General features: G+C 33.9%; 1 protein-coding gene across 4 annotated transcripts in view; it reads right to left on the bottom strand.

Annotated features, from left to right (window-relative positions):
- CCDC88A (coiled-coil and HOOK domain protein 88A) overlaps window positions 1–13227 on the bottom strand; it is a 125926-nt gene that overhangs the window by 39408 nt on the left and 73291 nt on the right. For all 4 annotated transcript variants that reach the window (XM_022597259.3, XM_022597258.3, XM_022597262.3 and 1 more), the window contains exons 12-16: window positions 12938–13082; window positions 9953–10137; window positions 4296–4433; window positions 1650–2720; window positions 179–306 (exon numbers count right to left, since the gene is read on the bottom strand). In XM_022597259.3, coding sequence (XP_022452967.2) covers window positions 179–306; window positions 1650–2720; window positions 4296–4433; window positions 9953–10137; window positions 12938–13082 — 1667 coding nt within the window. The remainder of the gene's footprint in view (window positions 1–178; window positions 307–1649; window positions 2721–4295; window positions 4434–9952; window positions 10138–12937; window positions 13083–13227) is intronic.

Genomic DNA, 13227 nt, shown 5'->3' with positions numbered 1-13227 from the left:
CTCTTTAAACCTGTTGAACATTCTCAAATTAAAATATATAAGTTAATTTTTTATTCTGTTTGTCAAGCCTTCGTTTTTCACATTATTTTCATACCTTAATTGCTTCTCAGTCTCAAAATTAATGTTTGAAAAACAAAAAAATTATTTCCACTGTTTCTCAACTAGACTTTGTACTCACCTGTCATCAGTACTCTGCTCATCATGTAAGAGTCGCTCTTTATTTAACCCTATCTTCTCAAGCTCATGAGTTAATTTTTCAAGATCATTATTCATTTGTTGAGTCTTCAGCTTTTCACTCACCAAATCCTTATTTTAAAAGTAATGCAAAACTCACATGAGTGTTATGAACATAAACATCCAAGAAATTCAGCCAAGATTCCAACTACCACCATCCAGGAATACATACAATTTAAACCAGGAAAGACAGAAATGCTGTTGCTGAGCTTCTCCTTCATCAATAAAAAAGAGTTAGGCAACAAAATTATCACCTAGTTCAAAGAGTATTGTTTTCCTTCTTTTAGTTTGCTAATAGTTCGTTTTAACTTTTTAGTGTTTAAAAACTAAAAGGAGAAACTTGTACTTGTGATTACACACCTTAGGCTTGAAAACTGTGGGGAAAACAACACATATCCATTAACTTAATAATGAACTAGAACCTTATTACACATTTCTTCCTATGAATATATGTTGGATATAACACCCTTCTCCCACCACAAGCACCCCTCTCCCAGTGGAAGAGGCCTAAGATATTGAACTGAATAACTAGGGGGAATTCTTAGAGATGGGACCAGGAACCTATTGTTCATGTCTGTAAGACTGTAGAACAACAGAAAGTAAAAAAAAAAAAAAAAAAAAAAAGAAAGGATAATAATGGTCTCTTCTCAATGCCTCTTTAGCAGAAAGGCATATTTCCCAATGTGAGCTTCTGCCAGAATGCCAACTAAGATACTTTTCAATTGAACTTAAAGGGTTATCATATATAGTATAGCACAGGGATAGCAAGAGCCAAGCATGCTATCTCCTGAGCTATACCAACAATTTATTGCCAATCTACTCATAAATTTCAGAATTCTTTTCAACACACAGATCCAACCAACTACCAATTGTTCAACGTTGACCTTTAAATTCAATCTGATTTGCATTCTGTAGCTTAGAAGTCAAAATTCAAGGGGCTTTGAAGTCTGAAAGATCTGGATTTAAATCCAGGAATCCAAATCTACCATTGTGGTCTTAAGTAAGTTACTTAATGTCTCTGAACCTCAGTTTTCTAATCTAATGGAGATAACACCTATAAAGGATTGGCTGTAAAAACTGTCCAGTATTTGGCACATTCAATAATTAGTAGCTATCACATTCAATAACAGTTTTGATCAAAGGTTTTAATATTACTCTGAAATAAAAGTATAAAATTATAATGTAATAAATAAGTCAGATAACACATGGAAACCTTATCATTACAATTTCTTTAAAAATACAATTTATATTTACTCCTTAGTTTAACAAAAGTAGGAAACTTGGAAACTGCTTCTAATTCTAAATTTCTACTTTGAACCATAAATAGATGATGCAAATTACTGCAATAAAAGTTAAAGAGCCCTGAGTTAAAAATATAAAAAATATTTGTCTGAAATTTAAGTAACTATATTTACCTCTCGTAATGTAACTAAAGTTTTTATATCAATAGTTGCTCTTTTCACAAGCTCCTTATTTTCTTTCTCTAATTCTTTCAGACGAATGCAGGATTCTTTATAAATACCAATCTCTTTGAAAAGGGTTTTGTTTTCTTTTTCCAAATTTCCAATTTTCACATTATTTTCTTCTAACGTGGTATCTTTTATTTCTGCTTGTTGTCGGAGTCTCTTATTTTCCTTCTCCAGTTGTTTCTTATCCTTTTCCAGTTGAGAAGTCTCTTGTTCTAATGATTTGTTTTCTTTTTCTAGCTGTTCTAGTCTTTTGCTAGATATTTTTAACTCTTCTAGGTTTTTTTGCAATGTTTGATTTTCCATCTCTAAGTCTTGTAGTTCACTTTCCAACTGCTGAATTTTTTTATTGCTGTTTTCTAGAGCTTTCTGTAGCCTTTGATTTTCTGTATCTAAACCCTGGTAGCTAACCTCTAAGCGTTCTGTTTTCTTGAAAGATGCTTTCATGAGCTCTAAACCTTTCTTAAGTTGTTCTTTTTCACTTTCCAGTTCTTTGTTTTCTAATTGTAGCTGAGCCATTTTCATGCTTGCACACTTTAAAGATTCTACATTCCTTCGCAGTTCTAAGTTTTCCTCATCAAGCTGGGAATTCTCTTTCTCTAGGGATTCTAACTGAAAAGTAAGGTTTTTAAAGCTATCCAATGTTTTTTTATATTTCCTATTTTCTCTTTCCAGCTCTGAATTTTCTTGTTCTAAGGCCTCAATTTTTTCACAAGTAATTTTTAAATTGGTTATCTTTTTCTGTAACAATTCATTTTCTTTTTCAAGATGATGTAACTCATTTTCAAGTTCTTCTGCTCGTTCTCCTTTTTCTTTATAATGTTCCAATTCTTTTCTGATTTGTCTTTTTTCAAATTCAATCTTGCTTAGCTTGCTACTGGTTTCCTTGATAGATTCATGGAGAATTTTATTTTCTTTTTCAATGTCTTTCACTCTTGCTTCAGCACTTATCTGGGAGCGCTGCCTTAAGGAGGACACAGTTTGATTCAGATGTTCATTTTCCTGTTCCAATATTTTAATCTAATTTAAAAAAAAGAAAGGAGAAAATTTAAAACTTAACTGAACATGAACTAAATATTTTAACTTACATAGTTTTCCCCCCTCCAAAAACTAACAGGGAAATCACACCATAAAAAGGTGCTAAGGGCTTCCCTGGTGGCGCAGTGGTTGGGAGTCGGTCTGCCGATGAGGGGGATGTGGGTTCATGCTCCGGTCTGGCAAGATGCCGTGGAGTGGCTGGGTCTGTGAGCCATGGCTGCTAGGCCTGCACATCCGGAGCCTGTGCTCCGCAACGGGAGAGGCCACAACAGTGAGAGGCCCGCATACCACAAAAAAAAAAAAAAAAAAGGTGCTAAAACCGTCTACCTTAATTTTAATTCCAACAAATATTTACTGAGAGATCACCATGTACATATACTGACAAGTCTTTAAAGTTGACATCTTTAGGGAATCCATAATGTAAAGGAATGGTTAAAAGAAATGTATTGAATATTAATCAAAATGATCTTCAGATCATTTATGGTTACATGATTTAAATTCAAATATGAGTATAGGTGAAATGTACATACATATCTTCTTGAAGATACAAGCTTTTACGTTCATTCAATAGATTTCGCAATGAATACACACAGTGGGTCTTCAGTAAATACACTATTTGCTCTATGTGCATGTATATTGGTGTGTATTTGTGTGTATTTATTCCCTAAAAGAATTCTAATTTTGAAACATCAAAATAAAAAAATCTCTGGTACATTTTAAAACTAGTCCATCCAATTTATACCATGGCCTACTGTAATGGTTCTTAAAATTCGGTGTGTAAAACAATCCCGAGAACCTTGTAAAAGTAGAGATTCATACTTAGCTCTAGAATTTTTCTTCTGTAGCTCTATGGAAATCTGTATTTTTATAGGTGGCCTGAGGACTATACCTAGATAATACAAAACAAATCATTTGACTGCTTTTTTTTTTTTTTTCCTTTTTGGCCACACCGTGCAGCATGCAGGGTGTGGGATCTCAGTTCCCTGACCAGGGATCAAACCCATGACCCCTGCAGTGTAAGCGCAAAGTCCTAACCACTGGACTGCCAGGTAAGTCCCCATTGTACTTCTAAAAATTAGAAAATTTAAAACAGCCAGTCACTTAATCTATTCAATTCTCAGTTTCCTGAAGCATAAAATGAGAATAACCAATAAACACTTGAAAGCAAGTACGAAAATATCCAAGATATGTGCTGCGACCACTTGTCCCTCCTTAGTGGGATCAGAGTAGAGCTGCATTTCACCCCAACTTCATTCAGGGACTTTAAAATCTGCAGTTCTATTCCAATGACACTTGAAAGCAATTCAAACACAGGTACCACAAAATTTTATACTAGATAATTATTAAGCACACTGGCAATTTAAAAAATTCTAAGCTTTCCCTTCAACTTTCCTAAAATGTATGGGATAGAAAATGAGGTAAAACCATAGTTATGTTAAAATCTAAAAAATTCTAAAATATTTCCATTTAACGTTATTATGAACATTTTGCACAAGCTTTAAAATAACTTGTGTTAATAAATTTTAAAATATGTTGCTTAATAGGAAATTTAAGAACCTGTCTCTCTGAATTTTCTCTAAGTGTTTCAATTGTTTTTTCAAGCTGAGCTTTCTCCTTCATTAGATCCTTGCTTAAATTCTGACAATTCTGAAGACTTTGCTTTTCTTGAATAATCTCATTTTCAAGAATTTCAACCTGGAGAAAATGAAACCACAAAACAATATATCATTAAATATTTCACAATAGTGGAAACATGTAAAAACAAAAGCTAATCATTGAATAAAGGATAGAACACAGTTTTAATACTCAAATGGTAAAATTTAAGAATTTCATAGAAAAATTCAAGTACTGATAACATTTCAAGCTAATTTTAGCAGCTGTATAAAATGTACAGAACATGACTATCTTTCTTATCCTCTGCATCTTTGAGAGCAAAGTTCTACTTCTAAACACAAACATAACTAAGTACATACACACATGCCATATGAAGAATGTACAAATCTTATTGAAAACTCTCTTGCTTGAATGGATTTGTAAAGTGAAATTTTAATTAGTCAAGGAATTTCAGCGCTCAAGAAGGAAAAGATGAGAAAATGAGGAAACAAGAAGGGACTTGGATTAAAATAAAAAGAAAAGAGAAAGAAAAAAGGAGACTACTAGAGAAAAATAAGGTCTGAACAAAACTCCAGCAAATAAATTATACGTTTAAATTTATTATGAATTACACATTTTAAAGATATAATAAAGTATGAGGTTAATAAATATGAAAAAGCAAATTCAACTTCAAAATATACCAAACTATTGATTTCCCATTATATAACATATTCAAACCAGGTAATAAAAAATATAAAGAAGATTTGGGTATGTAAAATACTCCACTTCAAGTTTAAATATTACTTAAATACTTATATTAATAGTAAGGAACGATAAGAAATAATATCTCAAAAGCATCAAGTCACAAATCTAATCCAATAACTCAATTCAACATTAATTTATACAATCAGGAAACTTTAAGCTATTAATAACTAATCTGGTTCTCCCATTATTGATTGAAATATACGGATAGTAGTTATTTAATTAAATGCATCTGTTGTGTTATGGAATTCAAGTGAAACATTCAGCTTACAAAAGATATACAATGAATTGATCAAAAATTGCTGGAATCATAAGAATTTACTAATTAGACTTTAAAGCTAATTTCAAAATCAAATTTCCAGATCCAATTATAGTGACAACAAAAATAAAACTGTTCCAAATTCTAAATGGCCACTCTTACTTTAACACTATATTTATTGTGAAATACTTATTAAGATTATTTGGTTAATGAACTAAAGATGATGCAAAGACGTTTTAAGGGAGTAAAAATCTTGCAAGAAAATCAGAGTCTAGTCTACCTGCATTATCAAAGGCAGTAGTTCTCAGGGCATGGCTCCAAAACAGCAGGATGAGCATCCCCTAGGAACTTGTTGGAAATGAGAATTCTTAGCCCCCACCCCAGACCTACCAAATGACAAGCCCTGGGCATAGAGCTCAGCACTCTGTACCTTAACAATTCCTGAAAGTGATTCTGACGCATACCTGTTCAAAACTACTGGTCTAAAAATTAGAGGGATTTTCATAACCAAGTCTAGAAACCCAGGATCCATCGAAGGAAAAACTAGACATGGCTGACTACAAATAGAAATAAAAATTAATTCATAAGGACACATGTATAAGAATACTTATTACAGTATTGTTCACAGTGACCAAGAACTGGAAACAAAAGTGAAAGCACATTTTAGAGAGTATATGTGATGGGAGGGGTTCATAATAAAAATATCAGGTATGCTTTTATAATATGATTTCTATTTATGTATAGTGTGTGTGTGTGTGGCCAGAAAGATATGCAAAAATAAATTACTTGGTCTAACTGTCCCACAATTGGAAAACAGAATATCTTAGGGATATTGCAGGTTTGGATCCAGACCACTGCAATAAAACAAATACCGCAATTAAATGAGTCACATCAGGGCTTCCCTGGTGGCGCAGTGGTTGAGAGTCCGCCTGCCGATGCAGGGGACACGGGTTCGTGCCCCGGTCCGGGAAGATCCCACATGCCGCGGAGCGGCTGGGCCCGTGAGCCATGGCCGCTGAGCCTGCGCGTCCGGAGCCTGTGCTCCGCAACGGGAGAGGCCACAACAGTGAGAGGCCCGCGTACCGCAAAAAAAAAAAAAAAAAAAAAAAAAAAAGAGTCACATGAATTTTACGGTTTCCCAGTGCATATACAAGCTGTGTTTACACTACACTGTAGTTTATTAAGTGTGCAATAACATTATGTCTAAAAAACAATGTACACACTTTCAAATACTTTACTGCTAAAAATGTTAACCATCATCTGAGCCTTCAGCAAATCATAATCTTTTTGCTGGTGGAGGGTCTTGCCTAGTCGTTGATGGTTGCTGACTGACCAGCGTAGTAGTTGCTGAAGGTTGGGGTGACTATGCAATTTCTTATGCGTTGATTGACTCTTCCTTTCATGAATGATTTCTCTGTAGCATGCAATGCCATTTAACAGCATCAGATTTTTTTCAAAATTGGAGTCACTTCTCTTAAACACTGCCACTGCTTTATCAACTTTATGTAATATTCTAAGTCCTTTGTTATCATTTCAACTATCTTCACAGCATCTTCACCAGTAGATTCCATCTCAAGAAACCACTTTCTTTGCTAACACATAAGAAGCAACTCCTAATCTATTAAAGTTCTATCATGAGAGTGCAGCAATTCAGTCACATCTTCAGGCTCCATTTCTGATTCTGGTTCTCTTGCTATTTCCTCCACATCTGCAAAACTTCCTCCACTGAAGTCCTGAACCCCTCCAAGTCATCCATGAGGGTCAGAACCAACTTCTTTCAAACTCCTATTAATGTTGTTACTTTGACCTCTTCCCATGAATCGCAAATGTTCTTAATGGCATCTAGAATGGTGAATCCTTTCCAGAATGTTTTCAATTGACTTTGCCCAGATCCATCAGAGGAATCACCTTCTATGGCACCTATAGCCTTACAAAATATATTTCTTAAAGAATAAGACTTGAAAGTCGAACTTACTCCTTGATCCATGTGTTGCAGAATGGATGTTGTCTTAGTGGGCATGAAAACATGAATCTCATTTTAAGTCTACACCAGAGCTCTTAGGTGACCAAGTGCATTGTCAATGATCGGCAGTATTTTGAAAGAAATTTTTGTTTGAGCAGTAAGGTCTCAAAAGTGGGCTTAGAATAGTCAGTAAATCATATTATAAACAGATGTGCTGTCACCCAGGCTTTGTTGTTCCACTGAGACAGCACAGGGAAAGTAGATTAAGCAGAATTCTTAAGGGCCCTAGGACTTTTGGAATGGTAAATGAGCACTGACTTCAATTTCAAGCCACCAGCTGCATTAGCCCCTTACCAAGAGAGTCAGTCTGTTCTCTGAAGCTTTGAACCTAGGCACTGACTTACCCTCTCTAGCTATGGAAGTCTTAGATGGCATCTTCTTCCAATAGAAGGCTGTTGTGACTACGCTGAAAATCTACTGTTCAGTGTAGCCACCTTAATTAATTATATTAACTAGATATTCTGGATAATTAAATACAGCTTCTACATCAGCACTTGCTGCTTCCTGTTGTACTTCTATGTTATGTAGACAGCTTCTTTCCTTCAATCTCACAAACCAACCTCTTCAAGGTTCAAACTTTTCTTCTGAAGCTTCCTCACCTCTCTCAGCCTTCAAAGAATCAAAGAGAGGGCATTGCTCTGGATTAGGCTTTGGCTTAAGGGAATTTTGCGGCTGGCATGTCTTCTATCCAGACTACTAAAACTTTCTCCATATTAGCAATAATGCTCTTTCACTTTCTTATCATTCATATATTCACTGGAGTAGCACTTTTAATTCCCTTCAAGAACTTTTTCTTTGAATGCACAACTTGGCTAACTGGTGCAGGAGGCCTCTCTCTCAGCCTGTCTTGGCTTTCAACACGCCTTCTTCACTAAGCTTAATCATTTCTAGCTTTTGATTTAAAGTGAGAGACGTGCAACACTTCCTTTCACTTGAACACAGAGGCCACTGTAGGTTATTAACTGGCCTAATTTCAATATTGTTTGTCTCAGGGAATATGGAGGGCCAAGGAGAAGGAGAGAGACGGGGGACTCACCAGTCAGTGGAGAAGTCAGAACACACACACCATTTATGGGCTAAGTTCACTATCTTACATGGGTGCAGTCTGTGGCGCCCCCAGACAATTACAATACTAACATCAAAGATCACTGATTAGACATCACCATAACAAATACAATAACAATGAAAGAGTTTGAAATATTGTGAAAATTACCAAAATGTGACACAGAGACACGAAGTAATAAGCAAACGCTGTTAGAAAAATGGTTCTGATAGATTTGTCTGAAGCAGGGCTGCCTTAAACTTTCAAGCTGTAAAAACCACAATTATCTGTGAAGTAAAGTAAAATGCAATAAAAAAAAAAGGTACACTTGTATTTCTTTTCAAAGTCTAGTTAAAATTCAGGTTTCATAATCCCTAAATTGTGGTCTCTAAATACCACTTCCCAGTAAAAGGAACAAGCGCTTTTTGGAGAAATAGCTGTTTTCAGGACTGAGGCAGGAAATGTTTAAGAGAACACTTTGTCATGGTAGAAAGCAAGGAAGCTCTCCAGGAGTGCTAAGGTCATGTCATAAGGATTCAGGAAGCAGCTTAAAGAGTTGGGAGAGTAAGAAAAATAAATACAGTGTATTAAAATACTTTAAATATTTTTAAATCCATGAGTTCATAACAACACTAAAACAAACAACAAACTCACTCATTAACTATCTCAGGAGGATATGAGAGAACTGATTCATTACTAGGAAACTGGTAAATAAAGGTAAAGAATCAAACATTCATCCTACTTTACCCCTAAGAGCTGTTCTCAGAGTAACCAGTGGTGTTTTTCTTTTTTTAAACCAATAGTTTTTAAAAAGAAAAGTTTTTTCTTATAGAAATACTCCAGCTACCAAATTAAGAAGGGATGATATAATATCAAGATTTTGTAACCTCTGATTAATTCAGGGATCTAAGCAAATGATTTTCTATGACAACTAACATCACAGAAAGAGAGACAACCAGACATGTGCCCCCTGTTTGAGGTTTCTTCAATAGAAAAATTGCTAGGAAAGAAGAGTCAATCTATAGACTAAAAAAGACTTAAGGGACACATCAACTGATTGAATGTACTGATCTTATTTGGATTCATATTCAAATAAAATATTTTTTAAAAATCTTAATAGATTTGGAAAAATTTAAATGCTGGCCCAAAACTATGATTTTTTAAGTGTGATAATGTCACCATTCTTTTTCAAAAAAAATTCCTTACTTTTTAGAGATTTATACTGAGATATTTATTGGTGAAATAGTACGACATCTAGGATTTACTTCAAAATCATCTAGTGGCTGTTAGGAGAGTATCAAGGGTAGAAGTAAGACTGGCTGTAAGTTAATAATTATTGAAGCTGAATGAATGAGTCTAGAGCTGAATGAGTTCATTCACTTCACATTTATTTAAGTTTGAAATTTTATATAATAAGTTAAAATAATATTGAGGGTACACTAAAAGTTGGAAAATAAATGTTCTATCTCAGTGCTATTTATTTATACTTTTACATATACTTTTTTACATTACATTAAATATTAATTTTTATTTACCTTCTTACTTAGTCTTTGATTTTCTTTTTCAATTTTCAGGATTTTGGAAGTGGTGCCTTCTGCAGAATCCATAGTACTCCGAAGCTCTTCTACAGTTTTTGTCAAACTCTGATTTTCCATCTCCAACTTCAACAACCTACTTGATGTCAATTCATTTACCTCATGGCCCAAGGATTTCTGTGGTGCTATAATATTGAAAAATACGTCACTGGTAAAACTATGTTTACTCTTCACTATTTAAAATATTTAGTGTAAAGACACTAAATCACCTGGTCCTTAACTTTATAAAAAATTTATAAAGTTATGCAAGATAGACACAATAAGAAAAGAGATATAAAATACAGGTAAATATTGAATTTCTAATGCATCCATAAGCATTCTAGTGAAAAAAAAAAAGTACAAAATTTAGACTGAAGTGACTAGACTTTCAGTTCCAGTTCCGTGAGAAATTAACTTTAACCTCAATGACTCTTAGGTTACTTTGACAAAATATAGTTATTACCCTGTGTATCTAATAGAGTCACTGTGTGACTCAAATAAGAAGTATAAAGCATATCCTACGTCACACTTTCAAAGATAAAGGAAAACAGTTTGAGGGGGAAAAAAATCCTAATCTGATTCTGAGAAAGGCAATACAGTACTATACACTGGTCACTTTGAAAAAGTCTTTCTCTAAATGAAGAATCCTGGCTAATTACGTATAAACAGCAACATGCAGTCCATTCTGCCAACAGAAATCATCTTTCTAAGTAGCTTTCAGCATTCTATTTTTTAAAATAAGAAAACTGAGTTTCGACTTCTGTAAATGATGCTCTCCAGTAAGCCAAAAATAATTATTTTTAATAACCCTATAACAGACTCATTAAATATTTTGATGATATAAAAATATTAGGATTTACAAATGAAATATGACACTTAGAATTTATTTTTAAATCCTAGACTTCAGGAAGGGAAATAAACAGAAATACAGGAGGGAACTTCTGGGTCTGTCTACTTTTGCGTACGTTTGAAATCCTCCATTATAAAAAGCAAAGAAACACACACACACAAACATGTAGCCACACAAGTCATACATTCTTTTAAAAATGAGGTAGAGTAAAATATCCCCTAGATTTTAAGTAAAGAAAGCCTCAATTCTTATTTCAAGCTTTTGTTCTAGTCAGCACATTGTTAATCTTTTATTAAAAGCTAGTATACTAGGTAGTCATTGACTTTTTATAAATTCCTTTAGTTGTCCAAGTCTTCTTAAGTACAACTCTAATTGCATGATTTGAGGTCATGCATTTCAATTAAACAAGATCAGGCTACAAAACATATGCCTTAATAAAGCTTTCAATACTACATGCTTTGAGGAAGCTTCCAGTCAGACTACAAAGACTTTAAAAGGATACTTACGACACATTTTTAACATGGAAGATTGTCTACGTTATATTCTTAGATGAAAAAAGGAAACTTAATTGTATATACACACTGATCTGATGATATAAAAAATAACCCTGTGTAGGAAAATTCTAGAAGCAAATTTTGTGAAATGTAAAAGGCAAGAATTATTAGTGACTTTGATTTCCTTCTTTATCTTTTTCCAGAGTTTGCAAATTTTCTAGAAAGTCCCTTGTATAGTTAAAAAAAAACTATGCCACACTAAATGAATTTTATGTTCTATGACCCCAGCAAAACAACTGTGATATAATGATAATAATAATAAAAAACACTCAAATGCTTACTATTTACTAGGCACAGTTCTAAAGGGCTTCATTAACAAATTCAACCCTCACAACAACCCTGTAAGATAGTACTTACTATTATTATCCCCACTTAACAGGTGAGAAAACTCCTAACAGTGTAATTTTAACTGTTGTAGTAGAAAACATTTAAGTCTGAATTGTTTTCTTTGTAACTCAATTCACATGGAATACAGTAAAAAAGTTCCACAAATATTTTAAGTAACACATCCCAGCAAATTCATTCTCAGCTGAACATAATCACTTACTATGAAGTCAATTTACATGGGGTGCCAGAATCCGGAATTAGGTTCTCAAGAGTAAAATTAGGAAAAGCCTAATAGTAATAAATATGATGAGTCATCTGTAGAAGTAACTTCTTTAAGCGCCAGGTTATAAGCTCTTTCAGACCTTATGTCTACCTCACCACTATATCCTCAGGGCCTGGTATAATATTTTACACATGGCAGGTGCTTAATACATGTCTGCTGAAGGAAGAAAAACAGGTATAATAATCTAAATACTGGGTAACTAAGGAATTAGGGAACGAGTCTAATTCAAATAAATGTGACCTGGGTATAATTTCAATAAAGTATTGTATAGCAGTATTAGCAAACTCAAAGCTTTAACACAAAAAGCTACATTGTATGTGTGTGCCCCAGCTTTAATAAAGAGGACAAGTTAATGTGGAGCCTAGGGAAATAGAGCCAAAAGTTAAAAATTTACCTGGGGTCTTCATTACCTCCAGGGTATAAATGGTAGGTATAATCCCAAAATCCAACATACTGATGAAAGTAGCCATAAAGATCCTTAACTTGCTTTATTCTGGCTACATATTCACCAAAGAATATTCCCACTGCATTCTGATTTCCTATTTAGGTTTGCCTAAAGTCAAAGAACATGGTGACCAGCTAATGACTTTTCTTTTCTATTTAGTAGATGGCTGTATCTCTCAAAATAAATTAATAAACTGATATCCCAGTTTATTGTGATATGAACATGAAATTGTGCCTAAACAACTGATTGAAACTGCTACTGCACTCAAAGTTGAGTTGTAATACATGCAAAGATAAGGACCAGACCCAGGCATATGGAAATTAACACATTACTCTGTGAAATTCTATCTAGAGAGATATGTGGCCTTTTGCGACATCTCCAAACAGGGAAAATAAAGAACAGCAATGAAATATCCAGAAATGTAAGCATAAATACAATTTCATTTATTCATTCATCCATTTAAATAAAAAAAGAGTATTGGAAATACCTTCAGAAAGTTCACTAGTTCTGGATATTTGTTCCAGCTCCCAGCCAAGATGTAATGATTCGTCCATACTTTGTTTCTGTGCCATTTCCAAAGTCATATTTTCTTCCATTAATTCTTCAATCTTTTTTCTATCCATATCACGCTCCTTTTTTATTGGCAGGGAGTAGGGAGAGAAAAGAAAGCTAAGAAACAGTACAATTTCAAGCTAATATTTTATTACTTATAACTTTCATTTATCAGAAACTGTATAATGAGATAAATTGTGAGTTCCTTAAAATTTTCACAATTTG

This window comes from Delphinapterus leucas, chromosome 13 (genome assembly GCF_059928025.1).
Source record: "Delphinapterus leucas isolate spDelLeu-1000000601 "Yukka" chromosome 13, BTC_Dleu_Yukka2, whole genome shotgun sequence".
NCBI classification, from domain to species: Eukaryota; Metazoa; Chordata; class Mammalia; order Artiodactyla; family Monodontidae; genus Delphinapterus; species Delphinapterus leucas.
The sequence above is the reverse complement of the archived record's forward strand: the minus strand, read 5'-3'. Positions and strand labels throughout refer to the sequence as shown.